We start from the raw sequence: 24,332 nt of genomic DNA, 5'->3' as shown, positions 1-24,332 counted from the left end.
CACCCTTTCCAATCTTTGTCATCTTTTTTAAAATCATGTTTGCTTTTGTATTCAGTGACAAAGTCACAATCAAAGTGGCATGCACACTGTATAAGCTGCTGCCTCGCTGACTAATTAAGAAACGTGAATAATGTATCAACTGGTGCCATGAATAGAAGTGGCAGTATGTCCACCCCGGATGCAGAAAGAGAACGTGTCACACCTAAGTCAGGAACTGATGCTAAGTATGACACCCACCTTGCACCAGACAGCTGTGGGAAAAGAAAGTTAGTGGTAATTGGAAGATCGGTATATTAGATGGTGGTGTGCAGCAGAGGAGACATATTAGGGAAGAGATTTAAGTATGACTTATGTGATCTGGGATTTTTGAAATTTTGAAGGTTGGCTTGTCTTACAATTGGGTCAGTTGCCATGGGAATGGTCCTAGTAATGGCAGCCATGCTTATGTGAGCTGCGATATCTAGGTCAGTAAATAAAGTGAACTTCTTCAAAAACATCACTGAAAGTGATGATGGTAATGGTAAAACTGTCACATGGGTAAAAATGTAAAATTATGATTCATTAATACAAAGCAGTACAGAAGCGTTATTCACAAAAGTCAGGTAATCTTTTTAATATATCAGTCATAATACTGAGCTAATTTTGTGTTTTTGGGAGTAAAGTGTAAATAAGGGGAAGATTAAATTAATCTGTTCCTCCCTCCTAAACCAGAAAGCATTTACTGCTAATCATTTTTCACATTTTAAGGATTAGCAGATCCCTGTGAGTCAAATTAGCCCTCTGTTGTGTGCCGCATACTCTGCAATATTGTGTGGCCAAGCACTAGCTGACCTTCTCAGAGCACACATGGGGTTAAAAATGATGAAGATAAAGAGGACAGCATTATCCTCCAGGCTTCAAGCACACCAGGGAAGAAATCAATGCATGTCTATTGTTATTTGTCACAGCATTTTTATTCTGAAAATTAGAAAGGGTGGGAAATATTTGTTGTGTATCATTTACACAGAAGGGTATGTAATCATATTTAGTTACTCTTATTTGTGGTGTTTCTAGTCTTGTCACCATTTGATGCCACCAATGGATTCTAATATATATTTTTTTATCTTTCCCATGTTTTTCAGTTTCATCTCTTTAGATTATCTGCTTGGGTTTTTCAGTTGTCCTTTAGCTATCCTGAATTTTTTTTTAACCAAACAACAGGTTTACTTGACACCACAGCCGCACATCAAATAATATTTTCACAAGTGTTAAACTTCTACACCTATTTCAAGCCTATTTGTGGTCACTTATCCTCCCACCTGATCCCAGTTCTCGGCTCATGGAGAATAAATCAAGGGCTTATGGCTCATGTCCCAACACATTTAACAAATTGGCAGATACCTATAACTGACAGAGGAGCAGCTGAGCTATTAAACTGAAATATATTAAACTAGTTATTACTGAAATTGTATTGTACTGTGAAACTAAACTTCACCTTGGAGAGAGAGCAAAGTGCAAAAGAACGAGGAAGCATGATGAAAAGAAGTTGGGTGAAGAGAAAGGAGAATTTATTGTGAAACCAGTGCTGTAGTCCTGTCTGATAATCTGGAAGCAGTGAGAGGGGAGACAGCAGGAAAACATTATATTGATGGGACTGTTTACCACATTCTCGGAAAAAAAAGGCTTGAACATGGAAAATGAGAACTGTTTTTTCCAGGAGGTGGAAGAAGTGTTTGTGTGTGTATGTCTGAAAACACACGACTAGAACTTTAAAATGTACCTATGGGACAGGAGGGTGGCTCAGTCTGGTGCTGGTTGATGTTGATGGTTCTTTCAGTCTGAAAATGAAAAATGACAGAAATCAGTAATGGGATGATATAGTGCAGTCATGAATAATTGCAGACTCTTAAAAGTTCTTGCAGGCTCTTAGAGTTACTGTTGAATTCAAGCTGTGGCTGTTCAGTAAAATACACCTGTGATCTCCCATGAAGTCTTTACACCTGAACTTCACTTCATGGCATCAATACAACTGTTCCCTATTTCAATTTGTAATAGAAACTGTGTACTCACCTGTGCATACTATAGTAGACAGATGTGTGTGTGTGTGTGCACACTGTAGGAGGGATAAGGATGGGATGCCTGGGATTCAAACCAGCACTTAAATCAAGGGAATATACCGTAGCAAGCACAAGTCACTGCTGAAAAAAAATATTAAACTATATCAAATTAATGTAAATGCACATATTCAAACATTTAAAAACCAAATAAAACAAGAATTTAAGGCTCTGTGAGGCTGCACTTAATACCAGTGCTTTAAGCTAAGTGCTAATGTCAACATGCTAACACACTTATCTTGACAATGTTAACATGCGGATGTCTATCATGTTCACCATCTTAATTTGGCATGCCGGCATGCTAACATTTGCTGATTAGTGCCAAATACAAAGTACAGCTCAGGCTGTTGGGAATGCCATTCATTTTACAGGTATTAGTCATAATACACAGTACTGGACAATGTTTTGTTTTAACTGACAGTGGCACTAGGTAGAAAGTTCGGGGATCACCAACTCACTAGCTGTACAGTTATTTCACATAAAATCACATACATCAACATCACTGTGGAACTAGAAAAAGTCTGAGCATTGCTGTCAGTCAATCAGATTCATCCTCCATGAATGTTTGCACAAAATACGATGGCAATCCATTCAGGAGTTGTTGAGATACTTCAGTGTGGATGAAAGTAACTGACTGACAGCTCTACAGGTTAAAGGGGTTATGAGGAAATGTAGCATGCCAAGGTAAAAACAGATTTAAAACCCATTAGATTTATATAAATCTATGTAAATTCACTGTTAATACTATTTAGACATACAAAATTTGAAAAGCCTGTTAGGCCAGTACAACTTGTTCAGGAAATTCAATGGTATTGTGATAATACGCCTTCTTTAGTTCTAAATCCCCCTCACTCATTTTTCACAACAATTTATCTCCTTGACTCGTTCAAAGGGAGGTTCTGTGTTTAGAGTTAAGCCTCTGAAAACACCAGCTTCACCATGAACAACTTCACCAATGACACAAAACCCTGTCTGCATCTGCACTGCAATGATTAAAGCTCCCATCTAAGTTGAGGCTAAACACTAGCTGTTGTCAAGGTCACAGTAATAATTCTGAGTGAAACAGAAACCTCGCTGGGAATATGAAATTAATCTCTGTACACGTTTAAGCAGTGCTCAGCACAGTTCCTCTTAGAAGGTCCCAGGAGCTCTTCTTCAGTATGCAAAGATAAAAGACTCCAAAGACAATTTGAAGCTTTACCTCTGAGTAATTTTGAAGACACCAAAGTGTACTGTAATTGGACTCCAGCACAGAGAAACTACTGCAGTGAGAGCTATTGAAAAATACCATTGTCGCCTTTTTTAAAATGCAGAAGTTCATTAATATCACCATTTTGGGTGTCTGTGTGGGAAGAGAACAATCCTATTACTGTTCAGGTTTCTCAACCCCCAATTACCAATAATGAAAACTGCCGAAGGATAACAAAGAATAACTACACTCTTCAAAATTAAACATTAATCATTTTCATTTGCTGATTTGTTTTTATTTCAGTCTCTTAAAAATATTTTAACATTCCATGGTGGCTTATAATTCAGGTCTTATATTTGTCATTCTTTATGAAAAGCACTTTTGAAAGCTTTTAGTGAGCTAAACAGGGCACATACAATATGGATTATTTGACTCTGACAGCAGTCCTTTGAAATTGTATTTGATTCTGTATTGGTTCAATACAGACGACGATTTCTTTGGTTTACCAAATCGGACCTTATCATTAGCAGTGCAAGCGGTAGTTCCATGCAGACTGGCCAACACCTTTCAGACCACTGCTGCATGTTAAAATGTCAGGAATTAAGAGTACTCACCAGAGTTCTCAATCAATCAAATAGAAATAAATTACTGTATCACACAGGGTTCTAGCGCAATGTCTTTGCATTCTATAACTCAGTTATATTCACAAAAGCAACTATGAAAATTAATTTTGGTGTTCCTAAAAATGAGTTGTAATAGTCATTCACAACAGTTCACACACACAACAAAACATCCAGGCAGCATCTCTGCAGTAATGAGGCCGTGGTTTACATGAACTGATCTAGTCACTTGGAGAGGTGCTGTACATGAAAGACATTTGACAGACTAATCCTATGGACAAAAGGCAGCACCGGAAGAGTCTGAGCTCTGAGTGGTGGACCTCAGTCCAGCTGAATAAGGTGCAGCTGCCCAACATGAAGGAGTATGTTGTGGTCTTATTCCCCAGTGACTGTATAAAAAAAAAATTGGGGGACAAACTTCAAGATATGGCTGAAAATTACCTGCTAGGACAGAGACGAGCTGTAAACCAATCAATATACTGCTCAGCCCTTGTGCCAATCCTCACCTATAGTCACAACTGACCAAAGGGTGATGTGATGGATACAAGGTGCTGACATGTGGGAACAGCATGAAGAGTGATGGGCTCAGATTGTGCTGCTCAAACTTACGACCTGAAACAGAAAACTTCTTCCATACTACCTCAAATCAGCACTAAACAAGCTGGCTAAACATCATCATGGACTGTTGTAGGAGTTTTTTTTTTTGTGTGTTTTAACATGTCACCTAACACATACCAATTTTTAGAAAAATATACACAATTTTCTGATTGACAATCTCAAGATGCTTTTAAAAGTAAAATTTGAGTCATAAACACAACTCTCAGCTTCCAATCAGGAACTTATATTGAAGTAGAATTTATTTTAAACCCATGAGAAAGCGTGAATACAAGGAGCGGGATTACATGTCCCAGCAGATCTGGAGAGACGGTTGATGGGTGTTACCTTCAAGATAGGATGTTTAGGCTGCTGCGTTTGTGTTGAAACCACAGTGAGCTTAACCAGGAGCAAACAAGACAAAAGGGATGGATGACAACCTAAAGCCTCAGGATACTGCTGGGGAAAAAAGCACACAAGATCATAAACTTATTACCAGACTATAATAAACAAAATCTTAAGTATAGAAAAATACAGCCACATTTGCTCAGATGTCAGGACAGTGAAATAGCTGAAAATAGGTTTAACATGCAACAAACACAAACTGTCACACAACCTGAGGTAAAACCAGCCAGCACTTCATTTAGAGATAAACCTGAAAGTTGCTAATAATGGTACTGATCATCGCGAAGGTAAACTCAAACCATTGTGCATGGTAGGTCAAAGCTGAACTAGGAAGTCCGTCTGTGATCAGTGTTTACAATGGACAGCTTGGGTAATCATTCATGGTCGCTTTCATTTTTGCTTCCAAACGGTTTTATTATCCTGGGGGTTTGTTTACGACCTGTCTGATCATTTCAGCGCTCGAGTTTGTTGCAGTGTCTGACCTATTTTTAGCAGTGTTTCTGCATTCCAAGATCTCTATGAGTACAGATTAAACTGTCAACCTAAGTCATGAAAACTGAACCTGAGCTGTAAAAAATGGTAATTTTGCTTTAAGTATCATTGATAACAATGTTGCACATTTATTCAAACAGAGTAACAGAGAGTAAACAGGTACCGCAAGAGGTTCAGACACATTGCAATGCCTGCAGGATGACATCTGTCTGGATGTGGGTGCAGTTTCACTGACATCGGGATCATCATCAGCATCTGGCCACCTTCCTCTCTCATCTGGATAGCTGTCTCAGTTTGTAGCCACAGTATAATAATCTCATAAGACATCAATTTAAACTCTTCTCTTTAAGTACAGGAGAACCAGACTAACTTGACATCTATATTTAGCCTCAAGACACCTTTGATTCTGTGCCTGCTGTCTGTTATCTACTTAGTGACTGAACACTATTCCTTGATGGTGTCATTAACAGTTTTTCAAATGACAATTGCTCTGACTTTGATGGTGCCAAGCTGTGAAATAACTGGTTTAAGGCAGTAGTTGTGACTTGTTAGGCTGTTAATGAACAGTAGTAAGGTTGCAATGACTGTTTTTGTTTGTGAAGCTCACCCCAAAAAAGCCTTATATACAAGACCCTAAATTCAAAGTAAAGTAATAATTAATCTTCAAGTTATCATTTATAAACCTCGAGACTGTAGTTGAAAAAGCTCTGAGCTACTCAAGTGATTCAGATGTTCCAACAACCTTGACTTTATATCATGATAAAAGTCTAACCTGGTATATTTAAGGTGAATATGACTAATGACAACGATTACTATGCATGCATCAGAACAACTACAGTGTGAGGAAGGTCACAGGCTTTTAAAAACATGATCATACTGTATAGGATCCAACAGAGTACCAGATTTTACTTTTAAAATAAACAGCAGCAGCTGATTAATAAAACAATTTCAGGTGAAGTTAAACATGAAATCCAATTTGCACTTTTCATTGTTCAGTTCCATGTTAAGATGATACTAAATGGTCACCACTGACACACACGTAGAGTAAGTACAAATTAAGTGTAATATACTGTAAGTTAAGATCATATCATCGTAGTAATATTGGTTACACATTACAGTTTATTATTTTATTATCACAATATAATGTGGTAGAAATCTTTCTGTACAGTTGAACCCATATAGAAAAAACATAACTCTTGAGCCCCAAAGGAATGTCTCTGTTCATTTTTACACTGATCTACAGAGTGCACAATAGCAGCTTCAGTCTTCTCATTTAGTTCTGTGGTGTGCATGTATATAGACGCTGTATATGAACAGTGAAATTTGGTTATAAAAACTACTGTTTTAGATTCTGTAGCATCTCAAAAGATTTTTTTTTTTTTTTGCTTTACAAGGGGTTCCCCAACATATTTGAGCCAAAGAGCCAATTTTTTGGTACTGCTGAGTACTTTTCTCTCTTAGCCAGTGACCAGACATGGCATGTGTGAAACCAATCATTTTCCTTTTCTCTGCACAGAAACCTGCCAGCCATACACCAGCAGCATGGGGTCAGGTAGCAGGAAGAAGCAGTTGGATTCTTGCTCACCGGTGACTCCAGGAGCTGTCAGCTTCCATACAGACTTATGAAGGCAGAGGAGGATTGAGTTTGAAAGATGATAATAGACTCCTGAGGAAACTAATCTATTTCTTAAAAAAAAAAAGAGAGAGAGTATGAATTCTCTCACTTACCCCCACTTCTGCCTGCCTACTGCTCTCCTTCCACTGCTTCTCTCTGTAGTAGCATTATCGGTTAATTTTGCATTTGAACTATACCATGGATTCCAGACAGCATAGCAGCTATTACAAATGAATGAGAAGCAGATGACTTTTCCCCCTACAGTATTAGTAAAATACACAACATACAGTACATCTCTTATACCTTACTGTAGTTTTTCTACAATAATCTGAATAGAAATGTATTATATAAAAATGTTAAAACCAGGTTTATACAAAGAAGGAATCCCCAGAACAGTATAAATAATATTATTATAAATAATCCATCATTTAATGGCAGGGAAAAAATTAAAAATAATCAATTAATACTTGCAAAGCTGAGCCTTATGCTTACAGAGGCCGCAGTGTCTGGTTATTTTCACACAACATATTTACTCCTACTGTGTCCTGCACTGCGTGGACGTGGTGCTCCATTACATCGACTGGCCCTCTCGTTTCTGGATAAATAAGCTTGAAATCTAGTCTTGAAAGTTTCATGCTGCATAAAGGCAGCTGTTACAAGGCCTGGAACATACGTAAACAAGGCAATATCAAGACCCAGGTTGCTCCTGTCAGTCTGAGGCTCCTAGATCTGTCCCCCATTTCTGAATCCTCAGCAGGTGGATGATGACGATAATGATGTTTGTGATTGCTGGTCACATCTGGACTCACTGTGGAGAGAGTACAAACCAACATACCAGTCAGAAGAACGCTCATTAATAAGAAAAAAAAAAAATCACAGAAAATGTCAAATATTACTGTTTGTCATGTTAACATTTGAGGTACAAAGCTGGTTTATTTTGACTGTCAACAAATGCCATGAAAAACAAATCAAAAGAGACAGCTTATCTCTCAAAGTGTGCTGATTTCTCTCCTCTGACTGTGGCACTCAACCTTAGGCTCATTTCATCCTATTGAAGATGTAAGTCTACAAAAATGGGTCACATACCCAGTATTTCCTCTACAGGCATTGTCAGAGTAGGTAAATACATTTCAGCTGGGCACTGTAGAGTTTAGCCAACACTGTTTTAAAAGGTGAAAACTGTATTTGCTGGGGACTGAGTATTTACTGCAGCCAGACACCATATGTGGGATTGACTTTAAACTACAGAGTTAATGTTCATTGTAATGAAGAAAATGTCAACCAGTGTGGCTTATTTTAGAGTTTTAATTGTTTTTGGACAATAATGGAGGTCGAATAATGGGGGGGCGACTGTGGTTCTGTGGGTAGAGTGGTTGTCTCCCAACTGAAGGGTTGGAGGTTCGAATCACGGTGCCTGCAGTCCACATATCGAAGTGTCTTTGGGCAAGACACTGAACCCCCAAGTTTCCCTCGATGGTTAGAACCATCGGTGTGAGTTGGTGCCGCAGATGGCTGCCTCGGTTCTGTACCAGAAACATACTTGGCCAAATAAAGGTCTATGGCATGGAGAATAGGCTTTATCAAGCTTTAGTTGTACACAAAACATTTAGAATATGATCAGTTCAGCATTGTTTTGGTCTTTTCATGGAAGTGGATGATAAAATAAAAATACATTATATCACATGAAAATTAAACAATGTAATCTTGTAAAATGAGGTCATCATCTCTAATCTGAAAGACCAGCAACTCATCAACCCACAATCTTTTGCTATAGTGTACAATTTTATATGAGATATAAACCAGAGGAGACTGATAATAGACAGAGTGCGTACAATGCTATCTGCAGCACCTTGCGGATAATGCTTCGCTCCTTGGCTCTGAACAGGTATTAGTCTTGCTAAGGGAAAGTTCATTTTAAGTCAATTATAAAAGTCATGATTACAAACAGAATAGAGTATAAAAACCATTTTAGCAGATCCAAGTGCCTCAAAAGACATTGTCAACTAACTTCTATGCTTTAGGGTGTGTTTTTTTTTTTTAATAATCACTATAGCCATAAAGCCTTACACATTTTTCACAGCTGCAGTGCATTAGTGTTCCCACTAAACCATTAAGGGAGCTGGTTAATTTTCCACCATCCTATTTATAGTGAGCTGATGCAACTACAGTGTACAGCACCTTCAGCCTCCAACTCTGTCCCTGAGGTGCAGCAGAGAGTATCTTGGGTACTCCTTTGTGTCAACAGCTATCAATGTTTGTGCTGAGGCTGAATACATGCAAGGTCATTACAAACTATAATAGTTAAAAATAAATCAATAACAGATGGATTTCTTTAGAGAAAACATTTTACTTTTAATTCCTGCATAGATTCAAGTTAGGAGAGCTGCAGTATATTGTATGTGTCTTACGGGGACACCGCAATTGGTAATCCCTAACCAATTCTCAACTCATATTACCCAAGATGCACCAAAAGGGTCATTTCTGAGGGTTGTGTGTAATGCTTCTTTCTCTTTAATGGTCCCACTGAGTCACATAATTTATATAGACACAACAAAAAAAAAACAAATCCCCTACAGATGATATCACTTTTACACCTAATGATCTGGTCTGGTTTTGATGCAAAAATACCTGAAGCACATTCAGATTTAAATATCTGTAGCTGTAGTAGCAATTCAGCAGCTGAATGACAGAAATAAATATCATATCATTAATAAGAATTTGATTTATGCTTTAAACCTTTAAAGGAACAGTTCTCTCAAATCAGACCCCCTTTAAAGAATGAGCTGGAAAAGCTACATATTATATTTATTTTAATGATCTAGAGTGTGATTCTGACTGCAGCAGGACGTCAGTTAGACCCTCATCAAAATTTACATCCAGTCCAAATTTGCCATGGGAGGGCTATAGTTACCAGGGCTCCAAAATTAGTGAACAAGCTTCCCGAAGAGCTAAAAGACTCACACTGTCTTAGAAACACACATTACAGAGGCTGTATCATTTGTGCAAATTCTATTCCATCCTTTGTTTGCATTTGCTGTTGATGCGGTGTTTACATTTTGTGTTTTCTCATGTCCTGATACTGCCATCATGACAAATTAGCGTTTCAGATATCTGCTTGTCATAAAACATGTCCTCATGGCTTTGATGATGGCACTGCTGCCATTTCCTGCTTTCTGTCATTGCACAGTTGAATTTAGTGCTTAAGTGATATAACTTCCATTTTGACTATGCAGACATAGAATTGTGCTTTTCTTTATTGCCAATGTTTATGCTAATATGTGAATACTCTGTATCTACTCTATGTTACTAGAGCAGAAAAACATCAGTGGTCACCCTTGTAGTCACGCTCTGGTCCCTCATTCTGGTTTAACAGTTTCTGAGTGGTGCATCATTAAACCCAGTCAAACTGTTTAATAATACAAGTTAAGCAAGTGTAAGGACAATATTGAACCAAGACAAGAGACTGAGCATACAGTATATGAGATAATGACGTCAAATTTTAAAAACAGAACAACAACCTAGCTTTCTCTTACCTTCACATCAAACACCCTAGATCACCTGGACTTGAACTCAAACACCATCTTTAGCCCACACACCTCTGAAGTTGCACTTTAAGTGCAACGGATATTAATCCAGACAAATGCACAGCAGCTGTCAACATCCATCTTGCTGTTTACATCACTGTGCAGGCCTCTAGTGTTGAGGGGGGAAATGCAGTGTCCCTTGCTGAGTGAAACAGTACATCCACTTTAGCCCTGCTGATGTTACTTCAGGACACCACAGCCTTCAGCCTGGCTCATCCCCACAGGGAAGGAGGGAGGCTGAGCCCCGACAGATGACCAGCTGCTCCAGGACTTTCCAGTTTTTTCACTTAGGTCCAAGGGTCATAAGTCTGTTGTGGGTAGGATTATTCTACCCCAGACCTTTTCATACTCTATAAAGGCTCTGTTATCATACTTTATCTTACTAGCAGAAAAATAAGACAAGTTGCAGAGGCCATTTGTACTGTACAGACTTCAATTCCACTTTTTATGGTGCAGCAGAAATAGCCTGCAATTCCTTTCCCCATAGCGGAATCCACAACTACTACCTGTTGCTGTAATGGCTAATTTTCCCTTTTTTTCTACAAAGATCATTAAATTCTAATCTAATCTAATTTAATCTAATCTCTCCCCACTGCTGTTCTCACTCTACACCAACGACTACACCTCAGGGGACCCCTCTGTTAAACTTCTGAAGTTCACAAATGATACGGTCATCTGTGTCATCCGGGACAGTGACCGGTCTGCGTACAAACAGGGTTGAACAGGTGGCCCTTTGGTGCGGTTACAGCAACCTGGAGATGAACACACTCCAAAGTGGACGTCCAACATCAGCACCATCACCAAGAAGGCACGGCAGAGGATGTACCTGCCCCAGGAGCTCCTGATACAGTTCAATAGACAAATCATCAAATCTGTTCTCTGCTCATCCATCACTGTCTGGTTTGGCTCAGCAACCAAACAGGACAGGAACAGACTCCAGCAAACAGCCAGGACTGCAGAAAAAAATCACTGGAGCCCCCTGCCCTCCACCGAGGACCTATACACCTCATGGGTCAAAACGGGGGCAGAGAAGGTTTCTGCACACAAACAGTTTGAACTCCTCCCCTCTGGGCAGTGCTACAGGTCACTGTATGTCAAAACAACCAGACAAGGACAGTTTCTTCTCCTGTGCCATCACTCTGATAAACACTTAATTCATGACTGTATGACTGGACACAGCACTCCAGCGAAATAAACTGTAAATATAACCATCGTATATATCAGTCTGAAAGCCCTTCTGCCATAATGTATAAAAATGTATCTATATTTATAAAAGCGGCCTCTCTTTTCCTCTCATTCCTTTCCTATTTTTGATTGCACACATTTCCTATTTGAATACACACACTGTTTATTCTTATCCTCATTTTTATTGCTCCACTTTTTATTTTTGTTCTCATTGTTACTTTGTATTCCTCTTGCCATACAACACATCGAGAGCCTCTTTCCTGTATGTTCAAACATGCTTGGCAATTAAAGGCAATTCTGATTCTAATCTAATCCTATTATATATATATCATCATTTGCTTTACAATGAAAACCTATAAATGGCCAATTAGGATTTTTAACTGACAATTTTACCAAATTTGCTTGTTAAGATGAAAGAAATAGACATGTTCGTTAGCGATTACACTTGTGCCACATATGGTGGCACATGCTGTACAGTACATAAGCTACCAATGGAGCATCTGAGTATGGTCTGAAATTCACTGCCTATTGATTCACTGCTGAGGACTCCCCAGGACAGCCATTTGAAGGTACACAGCTCACAGATAATCCATCTGAGTTTTGTACCCAAGAGCACTTAACTTCAACACCTCAATCAATTTCTCTTAACCTCAAAGTAATGCAGCAACAAGCTGCAGACAAAATGCATCTTGCTGGATTCTGAAACACCGAAAGCACTCTTATATTTTAACTGTAGAAGAAACACCAAAAAACTAATGTCCTGAACATGACCCCTCTAAGTCATGAAGATGACAAACAAAAAAATGTAATCCCATTTACAGGTACAGGGATAAAATAACTACTTCAAAAATTGGATGGTACACAAAGAGCTTGGGGAACTGAATAATACACTTTGTTCAGAAGTCAGTGTTAGTAACAAAATCATGGAAGGATCACTGAATGGGCCTAAAGGCACTCCTACAAGTCTGAGGTTAAGCAGTAATTAACTAAATTAATACTTTTTTTGTCTTTTCTATACATACATGAATTTGGGGGGTGGGCTGGGCGGAGGCTCTCCCACTGCAACACCATCACTAACTATGACCTGAACATGAAAACACATCATTTAAATAACACCCCTATAAGTGTCTACATAACTAGAACATTATAGTGTCATAAAAGCAGACTTTATTCCAGAACAGTTGTATTTGGATTACAATAGATTGTTCACAGTGAAGCAGCCTCTAGGTGTGTGTACTATTACGTGATGCAGATGAGATCTAGTTTAATAATATTGCATTACAGGTCTGCATTCTTCATGTTTGTTCTGCATTAAATCACTGTGTGCTGTGTGTAGCCAATGCGTCAGGAATTTGAAACCACAGCAGTCACTTATTAGGACACTATTAGTTTCACATGCATGCACAATCAGACAAAAGAAGGTTGAGACTGAAGAAGGAAAATAAATAAGATGCAGAATTAGACTCTGTTCCACTTCTTTAGGATTAAGGATTCTGCAATGTAGCAGAACACAAATTCTCAAACTGAAATGTAAGTAATGGAGGTCTCTTCATGTGGTGTCCACATATTGAATTACACACTCAGACGTGCTATTCACACACTGACTCATCATTGCTGAACCTTCTGGCTGTAAGTGGGTTCTTCTTATGAATGATAATCAGGGTCCAGATGAAGGAGCACATTATCCCTCTAAAAGCACAACTACTGTACATCCTCAATATAAAAACCTGAATCGTGATTACGTGCGGTACGTGTTTCTTGTGCAGCTGAAGTGTTTGAGGCCACAGCTGTCTCCAGTAGCTGATGACTGAGAAGGCACAGTATGTCCATTTTTGGATCCATGCAAGCTGGTTTCTCAAAATTTTCTTGCACGGTGCCCTATGTCTTAGTAAACCCTTAGCAAAAAGGTTAGGATGTTTGAAAAGGTGCTTAGTCTGAAGAGAGAGATGGGTCAGAAAGAGAGGCTTACAACTGAAGTGAAATCGATACAAGCTGATTCCTATAGGACTTAGACCAACAGTGATCAATATCACACTAACTGCACCAGGAAAAACACCTAACTGCAGTGATGGAAACTGCCTATTGTGTGATTATAAGAGGGCCGGCCTTCAGACCTTTAGACATCCCAGTCTGTTTGAGAAAGGCTTATTATAAACACCTCACGTTTGTCAAACTTTATTACAGCTTCTGTTCTTTTAGCTTATCTGTTTTATTACTTCAGGGAAACATCTTATAGTACATAGAAATTTTCAGCTTATCCTCATCATTTTCTGATAATTCCAGCTATAAGATTCATTATAGTTAAACAGCACAGACCTGCCATTGTCTACTGTTTGAGTTTTTTTAAGAGGATAATTTCTGTGCTAGTACTGCAGTTAGCAGTTTTAGCAGTAACATATAAAAAAATTCCTTTATTGGAATGTTTATGTATTTACCTGTCTTAATGTGGCACTATATCTAAAGTCAGTACATCTGAGTGATTCAAATGACTCAGTCAGAGACACGCTTTTCAACATACTGACTACTCAAAGCAAATGATTATACAGTTAGATGTGTCTGCTATTGAGGATTCATTTTATAATTTTTTATAGGAATTTGATTATCAACAGGGATAATGGTGACAGAACAATCCCCCTCACACATTACTCTATACAATAAAAACATTTCTGAGAAAGACAGCATCAGTGCTCTGTGTGAACTAAAACAAAACTCCATAAATAGATCACCTTATTGTTGCCTAGTACTTGAATCTTTGTTTTCTTTTATGCTTTCAGATCACATAAGGGAAAGAAGAAAGTCTAAATGCTAGAGCCTGAGAATCTATTAGCATTTGGAAGTGGAGTGAAGCACAAAGTCAGTGGTGGGATAAACACATGCAGATGTTTGATAAGTTTTGCTACAAATCACAAATGTGTATTCAACAAGCAACTGCTGTTGATAATGATGCTAATAAAAGTTGGCTGGGGAATTAATTTCTGACATGTGTTGTACTGCTAATATCATTTTGTTTGGTATTTTTAAAGCACTGAAAAGGAATGGGTTTTGAAAAACATAGTGTATAATATTGTTGTCTGTACCAATAGTGTATTAATATTGTATACCAAAGGTGCTGAAACTCCTTTATCAGACGCCCACTTATAAATGTTCTATACGATCAGAGGTGTGGAACAACGCAAGCACAGACAGAAGCAAATAAAAGTACCAAAGCGCACAAAACAGAAATAACAACTTCTAACTTTCAATAGCCTATCATATAACTTAATATAACTACATACAGGACTTGGTGGTTTGACTTAATGGGAGAATTACTGTAGCCTGTAATAAACAAAATGTTGTTGCATCAACACCTTCATAAAATACAGTACTAAAAAAAAAAACAACTAAACATTATAACTCTCACAAAATTCATAACCATTGCATAACAGCTCAGTAATATGTATGTGGGCATGCTCAGTTATTTCCTGCAATGCTCAAATACACAACAAAATAATCTGGGCTGCATTTACTTTTCAATCTAGAACTGGCCCTTGCTCCTTACCTTGAGATGCCCTGGTGTATAGGGTTTGACTTATTTCATGGTTGGTCAGGTAAATCACACAAACGCACCGTTCTATAGGGTTGTACCCTATTCCTCCCAATCAATACTGGCCATTGATCATTTGGTATATTGTGAAAAGTTGTAACTTTTTAAAAATCACATCAGGTTTTCAATAAAGTAATGTGCACTGAATGTGCATTTCTAAAATGAGCTGTGGCTCATTCTTACTGACGCCATCTGATTACTCTTCTTTGGCATGTTATTCAAAATTTCAATCATCCGTTTTAGTACCGTAAAATTGCAGAATCCAGGAAATGTTTGGAGCCTTGTGTACAACAGAAAAGCCTATTTCAGCTGAGTTGTTTTTCATGTGACAACATGCACACAAATTCATATAAAAGCCTACAAAGGGTGTGTGGCAGCAGATGTGTGGTTAACTGTGAGGCAGTTAGCAATTTGGCTGACACAAACTCCACAATGTTGTCATCTTCTCCGATATGTCCATTAATCCTGTTGGTAAAGGCTCCTAAACAAGGAACCTGTCTCTATCACAAATAGACAAAAATGTCTTTGTCAAAACAGATGCTTCGGTCCTTTGTCCTGTCGATCACATCAGACAACATACACTATGACAGGTGTACGCTGTCGCCATTTTTCCAGTGAACATGCTTATGCCTTGTTTTAGCTGCCTGTGTGGTTGTAGATTTACCCTGAACAAGTTCTACCTCATCCACACAGTCGCTTCAAAAGAACATGACAGTAAGAAGCCCCGACAGAAAGCCATAGGAACAGGGTGCGTTAGCTCCGTGCACTCATGCTTGTAGTGTACAGAGTTAAGCTTCTTAATATTTATTTTAATGATCAGAGTATAACCCAATCTATGTATGTCATACAGAGCATGTCAAGCGGGATAAGTGTAACTAAAAAGACACAAGCATATTTCTGAGCCAGTTGTTTTTCTCCAGAATTATTTTGTTTATACAAGAACAAGAGAGATAAATGAAGAGAAACCACCTGAGACCTCTTAGAGAGAAGGCTGAGTGCTCCCATTCTCAAACACAACAATTTAATATAGCTCTGCACTGGAGACGGCATTCCCTCTCAATTAGATTCCAAGACGCCAAGAGAAAATAGAATAAATGAACTCTTTATACACACAAATGATATCATTTTGCACAATTTCATTCATTTACATCATCTGTAAAATTAGTGTTTAATGAATTGTCGGTTTATGATGATTGATACAGCATGAATTCTCCTTTTTTGTTTTCTTCTCCATTTGTCTCTCTTGATATTGAAACAATCAAGCTGTGTGACATCTGAATTTTTCAGTTGCCTCATGTGTTTAACGTACAGTATAGCAGAACCAGAAAAGGAGGCGACATTAGTGTACAACACCTCGATCAGTGTAAGAGGATTCACTAGCTAGACTCAAATCTGAAGCAGGGATCACACACTTCCAGTTAAAAAGACAAGGTCTAATGGCATGGGTAATCACATTTTTATCGACCATGAGGCTAAATCTGACCAACTAGTGAGTGGATGGCCCTAAAATTTGTTACAGACATTCATGTTCCAATCAGGACCTATTGTAAGTCTCTCAGTACTTTCTTACTTTTCTTTCTTGTCTGTAACTCTCACACCTAGTTTTATATGTAGGTTCCCAAATCTGTCAAACATGTGGCAAATATATACAGTGGTGTGAAAAAGTGTTTGCCCCCTTACTGATTTCTTATCTTTTTGCATGTTTGTCACACTGTAATGTTTCAGATCGTCAAACAAATTTATATATTAGTCAAAGATAACACAAGTAAACACATCATGCAGTTTTTAAATGAAGGTTTTTATTATTAAGGGAAAACAAAATCCAAAACTATAGATCCCTGTGTGAACAAGTGTTTGCCCCCCTGTCAAAACACTGGTTTATCGCACCTGAGTTCAATTTCTCTTGCCACACCTGTTCGCAATCAAGAAATCACTTAAATAGGACCTGCCTGACAAAGTGAAGTAGACCAAAAGATCCTCAAAAGCTAGACATCATGCCGAGATCCAAAGAAATTCAAAAACAAATGAGAAAGAGAATAATGGAGCTCTATCAGTCCGGAAAAGGTTATAAAGCCATTTCTAAAGCTTTGGGACGGCAGCGAACCACAGTGAGAGCCATTATCCACAAATGGCGAAAACATGGAACAGTGGAGAACCTTCCCAGGAGTGGCCGGCCGACCAAAATTACCCCAAGAGCACAGCGACAACTCATCCAAGAGGTCACAAAAGACCCCACAACAACATCCAAAGAACTGCAGGCCTCACTTGCCTCAGTTAAGGTGAGTGTTCATGACTCCACCATAAGAAAGAGACTGGGCAAAAATGGTTTGCATGGCAGAGTTCCAAGACGAAAACCACTGCTGAGCAAAAAGAACATAAAGGCTCGTCTCAGTTTTGCCAGAAAACATCTTGATGATCCCCAAGACTTTTGGGATAATACTCTGTGGACAGACGAGACAAAAGTTGAACTTTTTGGAAGGTGTGTGTCCCATTATGTGTGGCGTAAAAGTAACACCGCATTTCAGAAAAAGAACATCATACCAACAGTAAAATATGGTGGTGGTAATGGGATGGTCTGGGGCTGTTTTGCTGCTTCAGGCCCTGGAAGACTTGCTGTGATAAATGGAACCATGAATTCTGCTGTGTACCAAAATATCCTGAAGGAGAATGTCCGGCCATCCGTTTGTGACCTCAAGCTGAAGCGAACTTGGGTTCTGCAGCAGGACAATGATCCAAAGCACACCAGCAAGTCCACTTCTGAATGGCTGAAGAAAAACAAAATGAAGACTTTGGAGTGGCCTAGTCAAAGTCCTGACCTGAATCCAATTGAGAAAAATGCTTGATTGCAGTTGTTGCTGCTAAGGGTGGCCCAACCAGTTATTAGGTTTAGGGGGCAAACACTTTTTCACACAGGGCTATATAGTTTTGGATTTTGTTTTCCCTTAATAATAAAAACCTTCATTTAAAAACTGCATGATGTGTTTACTTGTGTTATCTTTGACTAATATATAAATTTGTTTGACGATCTGAAACATTACAGTGTGACAAACATGCAAAAAGATAAGAAATCAGTAAGGGGGCAAATACTTTTTCACACCACTGTAGTTTTAAAAAGCTCACCAATTTCCTAAAGGAGCTGGGCCGTGTACTACTTAGGAAATATTTGTCAGACGATAATAAACAATGTATAATTTGGAAACTGTATTCAGTGGCTGATTAATACACAATGCGTGCACTAGTCAGCATTCATGGCAGCAGAACTGAATCAAAATAAAGAACATTGTGTGTTTATATGGTAATTAAGGAACACATCACATAGTACAAGAGTGTTTTCCAATGATGGGCTTTTGGACAACGAAGCAGCTTTATGGCAAGAGAAATAAATGGTAAATGGACTGTATTTTATATAGCGCTTTCTCACAGCGTGTTGTACTGGCCAAAGCGCTTTTACAGAAGATCATACACCATTCACCCATTCACACACCGATGACGACAGGCAGCCATGCACCGGCGCTAGTCAAGCCACCGGGAGCAGTTCGGGGTTCAGTGTCTTGCTCAGGGACACTTAGGCATGCGGGGAGACCGGGAATCAAACCACCAACTTGCTGGTCAGGAGACGACTGCCCTACCTCATGAGCCACAGCCACATACTGTAGGATTTGGCTACACAGACAGTACTGTACTTGCTAGTAGGGTCTAGTCATTGTTGGTTTTGTTAGTGATAAGAAACATATGGGACATCAGCAGGTTTTCCTTTTAAAGCACACCATCTCAATTTCTAGCCTCATCATATCAAAAGTGAATGCAAAGTCACAAAGTAATAATGAATTTCTAACCATCTCCCCTAAGCAGCAGACACTGACAGCTCTGTCCACAGACAGCTGGACTCCTTGATGGTAAATTTGTCAGAGGCTGGCCAGGTTGGTAAACACAAACATACTGTGTTTACTGACAACACAAAACATGACTGTTTGGGTACTGAAGTGGTTGCAATCGTGCCAAGTTACCTAGTTAAGTCCTGAATAGCTAAAACATTGGGGCAATTACACTAAGAATACAGCAGCAAAGCAGAGTAAAATGATTAGTGAATGTCTGTATTGTAATGTTTTTGAATAACTAAAACAGACACAAGTTTGCATTTCCAATATAAACTTTGTCTGACAATCGCTTAATAGTCCAGTCACCTTGAATCAACTCGACCTGGCTTTGGTCTGATTTAATTTACCCCCTGTACTTAAAGCTAAAGTATTTGAAATGGCTGGTCTGACCCCCAATAAAACCAGCATCCATCCAGTTTGTGCAATTATAGAGAAATGCGGGATCAATGGAATCTAATTTAGGGCAGAAGCATTATTCTAAAACACAGAGTCCAGTGCATATGTGAAAAGAGCCAGCAGAATGATTAAGTGCCCTGGTTATATCCTGTATAGCTCGGCTGCACATGCCACAGTGAGAGTGTTCCTGTCTTGGATCCCATCACCTCAGCCTCTATTACATCCTCAGAGCAGTCAATACGGGGCTCTGACCGCCAGTCAGTCACTCTCAGGTTGCACACACAGACAGAATACAAATGAGCTTTGAAAACTCAGAACTCTGCATCTGTTCTGTGTCCATACCTTGTTCTTAGCAGGCTGGTGTCTGTCGTATAGCAAATGTCTGGGAGGAGGTTTGTCCAAACCATATCCATATATTGATAAACAGACCATGAAACTGACACTAAGTCAAATTTGAGTAATAAACAAAACATGTAATCGAATGTCCTTGAATACATACTGTAGCTCTATATGAGGCTGCGTTAGTTTAAATGTTGGACTGATAGTTGAATAAAATCACCTTGCACTGAGGAAATTATAATATAATCACTATATTCTGATGTTCAGAATAAATAATTGACCACTTGATTAATTGATAATGAAAGGAGTCACAGCCTAGAACATTGTGATACACTAGTGACACACTGCTGTCCTTGGCAATTTGATCTTTTCTCACTCCCAAGGACTGCAGTGTCAGTAGTAGTGTTATCTAATGGTAACTATTTAACTTGCAAATGCAAATAATAATAATTTCTTGCATTCATTCCTAGCAAGTAATAAAAGACAAGCTCAAAACAACCCCATTAATTTTGTATCAGGTGAAGTCAAAGAGCGTTAACAAAAGGAAGGGGTGTGTGTGTGTGGGGGGGGGGTTCAATATTTCAGGTGTGCTTCATTTTTACACTTAGAAAAACAAAACATAGGCCTGGTCAAACAGACTTGGGCTGGTAAAGGTCTCTGCCAAGCTGCCCTTCTCCAGATCCCTCTTTCTTTTTTCTGCAGCAGCTGCTCATATCGTCCGAGTTAACCCTCACTGAAGTCAACTTCATGCAACAGCAGACTAACCACCTCTGGCACCACATAAACAGGAAATGGGTGTTTGGCTATTCCATCACTGTTGAGGAATCTGTATATACCCAACTATTAATGGCAGTATTAAAAGCCCTGAAAACCTATTTTCTCAGTGACCTTCTTCTTTGGAGCAATGGAGCCTCACATGAACACAACATTTTTATCAAAGCCACTACAGTTGTGGTTATTTTACTATACGCAGTCCGTGGTTGTCTCACTGGATGGTGGCAGATGTTTTCTTCACATTGCACGTGGGCAGGAGTAAGACACAAGGAGAAGATGCAAGTGAGGGAAACATTGGTGCTTGTGAGAAACCTGGGATGTACCTTGTGTCTTAAAGGACAGACATGCTTTGACATGCTTTTACCCTCACGCGTACACTGACACGGACGAGGTGTGCGCAAAATTACATCACTTGACTTTAGTGGGCATGTGGATGTGCAAAGCATGAATAGCTCCAAACATCAAGCCCTTTATTGTATTAAATTATATTAAAATCTTAAAAACTAGCCAATCAGTTGCGTCAAAGCTCATATTTGATTTCAGCAGTTCAAAATCCATAAAAAGAAGCAGAAAACTTTGTTTAAATTGTAGATTATGGATGCATTGCACTCTGTTCCAGCCCCACAGCATTCTGTACAGATTAGAAGTTGAGCTCAGCATCAGCTGCCAACACTGTGTACATAGTTAAGCATGCACACACAGCCAGAAAAGAGTTGATTAAAAAAGGTGGAGATTGCTAAGTCAAGCTGCACACGACCAGTTCAACAAGTTTTAATGAAACACCTTGATCATGAATATTTCACTTTGAGTAATCAGCTCATGTTGGCTTCATAATTAATGAGATCTTTTCTTCATATTATACCTCAAAGGTGGCACTGTTTTAACCAGTGTAAAGACCATCAACTAATTAGCATGATAGTATCATAACCGGATATTACTCTTTTCAGAAAACACAATTTGCATAATAAGGTTTTGGAATTTGCACAGTTCTTTCTCTTATTAACCTTTCATTAACCTTTAGATAAACATAGGCAGCTCTGAGCATTATTCCCAGGCATCACACACCAAAAGGCTTGGCCCAAATTCATCAGACCAGCTGTGGAATTGCTTAAGGGTGATTAAGCCACTGATAGCTGCTTGCCTCACTGAATATGAAGATCTCAAAGAAGCTGCTTAGGAGCAGAATAACTAAATAACATCAAGGTCTCATAAACTGAAGTCTTGGTTTTATTTTGTTTAAAAAAAAATCAAAATATCTTGTGTAATTTCTCTTAAGTATTAAAACGAGAAAACAGAAAACATTTTTGTAAATGGTGTTTTTCTGTAAAGGATAATGAGAAGCAGCTGCAACATCTGAGAAATGAAAATAATGAAATGTATAATTATCCTCAACAAGACACAAAAGCAAATCAAAAATGATGTGGCTTGGACCTTCGTCAGCAGCATTCATTTAGAGAATTCTATATAATAATGACAAAATTTCAAAGCTAAAAGAAAAAGCCAAAAGACTGAACTAACAGAGAAAGAGAGACCTGGAACTTCAGCTCATACCATGCAAATTCTCTGAAGGACAAAGATTCTTTCTACAAATGGGATTTTAAGAGTCAGTGGTGCAGCAAAATAGATAAAAAACTAAACATAACAAAAGTAGCCAACTACATACTGGTGGCTATCTCACAAATAAATACATAAATATTTAGAAATGCCAAAATATGTTGCATTCATTGCCTTCCAACATGACTTTGGCCATGTTCCTATTTGAAGACCCTACTGGCACTACGGCACATTAAACTGCCTAAACTGTTCTAATTAAACATTAAAAATATATCAGAAAGACTGTTTGCTGATCTGTCTACAGTTACGATTGTTATTTTTGGCATAAAAACCACTTGGTTAATGTCAAAAATCCATCATGGTCATGTTTAAAAGAAGAATACTTAGTAAACAACAATGACAGCTGGATGAAAACAAACACATCCCCTATGTCAAAGTCACACTTCGTTGACTTGTCAGTGCAACTGGGCCTACTGGGCATACTTTCTGTGTTTTGCTGGGGAAGCTACAGGTATGACCCAACTTCTAATGAGAGAATCTGAAAAAAGAAGAAGGATAAGGATAATCACCTTTATTGGCCAAGTATGTTACACACAAGGAATTTGTTTCCGGTACAGAACCTATGGCAGCCATCTGCGGCACCAACTTAACCGATGGCTCTAACCATCGGGGGCAACTTGGGGGTTCAGTGTCTTGCCCGAGGCCACTTCGACACGTGGACTGGAGGCACTGAGATTCGAACCTTCAACCTTCTGGTTGGGAGACGACTGCTCTACCCACTGAACCACTGTCAAAAAGAAAAAGGCCAGGCAAGTTGTTTCATACTAAGGCATTCAAATGCCAGTAAACAAAGAGAGGATATTGGTCCCATGTGTGCTTCTTTTTATATAGTAACAAATTTCATGCTTGACAGAACAGATGTGCATGTCTTTTAAGCTAGTATTATGCCAATTATATGCAAATCCTACAGCTTTGAATACAAATCAGTTTTTACTTGAATTGCATTTCTTGTTTTAGCACATATAAATGATTAGGCTTGCAACAGCACAAGCCTGCAGAAACCTGACTACTACTAGTGTGGAAGTGAAGTGTATTTCAGTTTAAGATACTGTGAAGTTGCAATGATTGAAGTGGAGAGACTGAAGTCTGTTTACGTTGCCAGAGACTTTGATATACACTTACGGCAGCACTTAAGCTAAAAGCAAAGCTAGAATCACTTATGTGCAAATTGCACTAAAATAAAAACAAAGTTTCACTGATACTCACAAAGTCTCTTCATTATTTAAATTGTAGTAAAGGCAGGTGTTGCTGTTAATTTTTAATTACTGTGTTATATGTTTTTAAATACATGATATATGATTTATGTTTCTTCTGAAATTGGTGTTAAACACTGAGCTGAAATCCACAAGGCTCATGCCCCCCATCTCTGCATGTAACTTTGCATGAGAGAAACATTTAAGTTTGTTTTATGAATTAGTAATTTGGTCTTAAGATAATTTTATGCGGTTCATAACTTCTATTTTCCAACATGGCTAACAGATTTTAAGTACACATTTTCAAATCTCATGGAAATATTTTTATATAAACAAGCTCAGAAAATATTTTATCAGCTTTACTAAACATTTCTAACTTTCTTGTAGATATTTTACATAATGTTTGGTTAACATAATTTCACATTCTCAAATCTAAGACCTTTTTCATTGTCATAGAGAAAATGAAGCAAATATTAAGCTAATTTTTATGGTGGTCACACATTCCAATGTGTTCTGTCCTTTTGGGAACAATCAGATAGCAGAAACCTACTGTCTGGTGAGTATGGCTCCTTCATGCTTTACTGTCTTTGATTTGATTTGATTTGATTTGATTTATTCTTTCAAGCATATAAAACAGTTGATATAACAACACACATTTTTACACACAATCCAATATCAATGTGCTTATACCTAGTACATGCTTGAATGGAGTAGGAAGAAGTCAGACTTATCCAGTCCTACCCCATGACATCATCTTACCATCATTGGTTTGCAAGCA

At 38.5% G+C, this 24,332-nt stretch overlaps 1 protein-coding gene across 1 annotated transcript in view; it reads right to left on the bottom strand.

Moving 5' to 3' along the window:
* Positions 1–7,457: 7,457 nt before the first annotated feature.
* The window catches only part of gpc5a (glypican 5a), a 134,556-nt gene continuing 117,681 nt past the window's right edge, over positions 7,458–24,332 (bottom strand). Inside the window, exon 9 of the mRNA XM_020610702.1 lies at positions 7,458–7,816. Within this exon, the coding sequence (XP_020466358.1) occupies positions 7,662–7,816 (155 nt within the window). The 3' untranslated portion in view covers positions 7,458–7,661. The remainder of the gene's footprint in view (positions 7,817–24,332) is intronic.

The sequence above is a fragment of the Monopterus albus genome, unplaced genomic scaffold (genome assembly GCF_001952655.1).
Source record: "Monopterus albus unplaced genomic scaffold, M_albus_1.0 scaffold4.1, whole genome shotgun sequence".
Lineage (NCBI taxonomy): Eukaryota > Metazoa > Chordata > Actinopteri > Synbranchiformes > Synbranchidae > Monopterus > Monopterus albus.
Note: the sequence above shows the minus strand (reverse complement) of the source record. Positions and strands in the feature narration are given on the sequence as shown.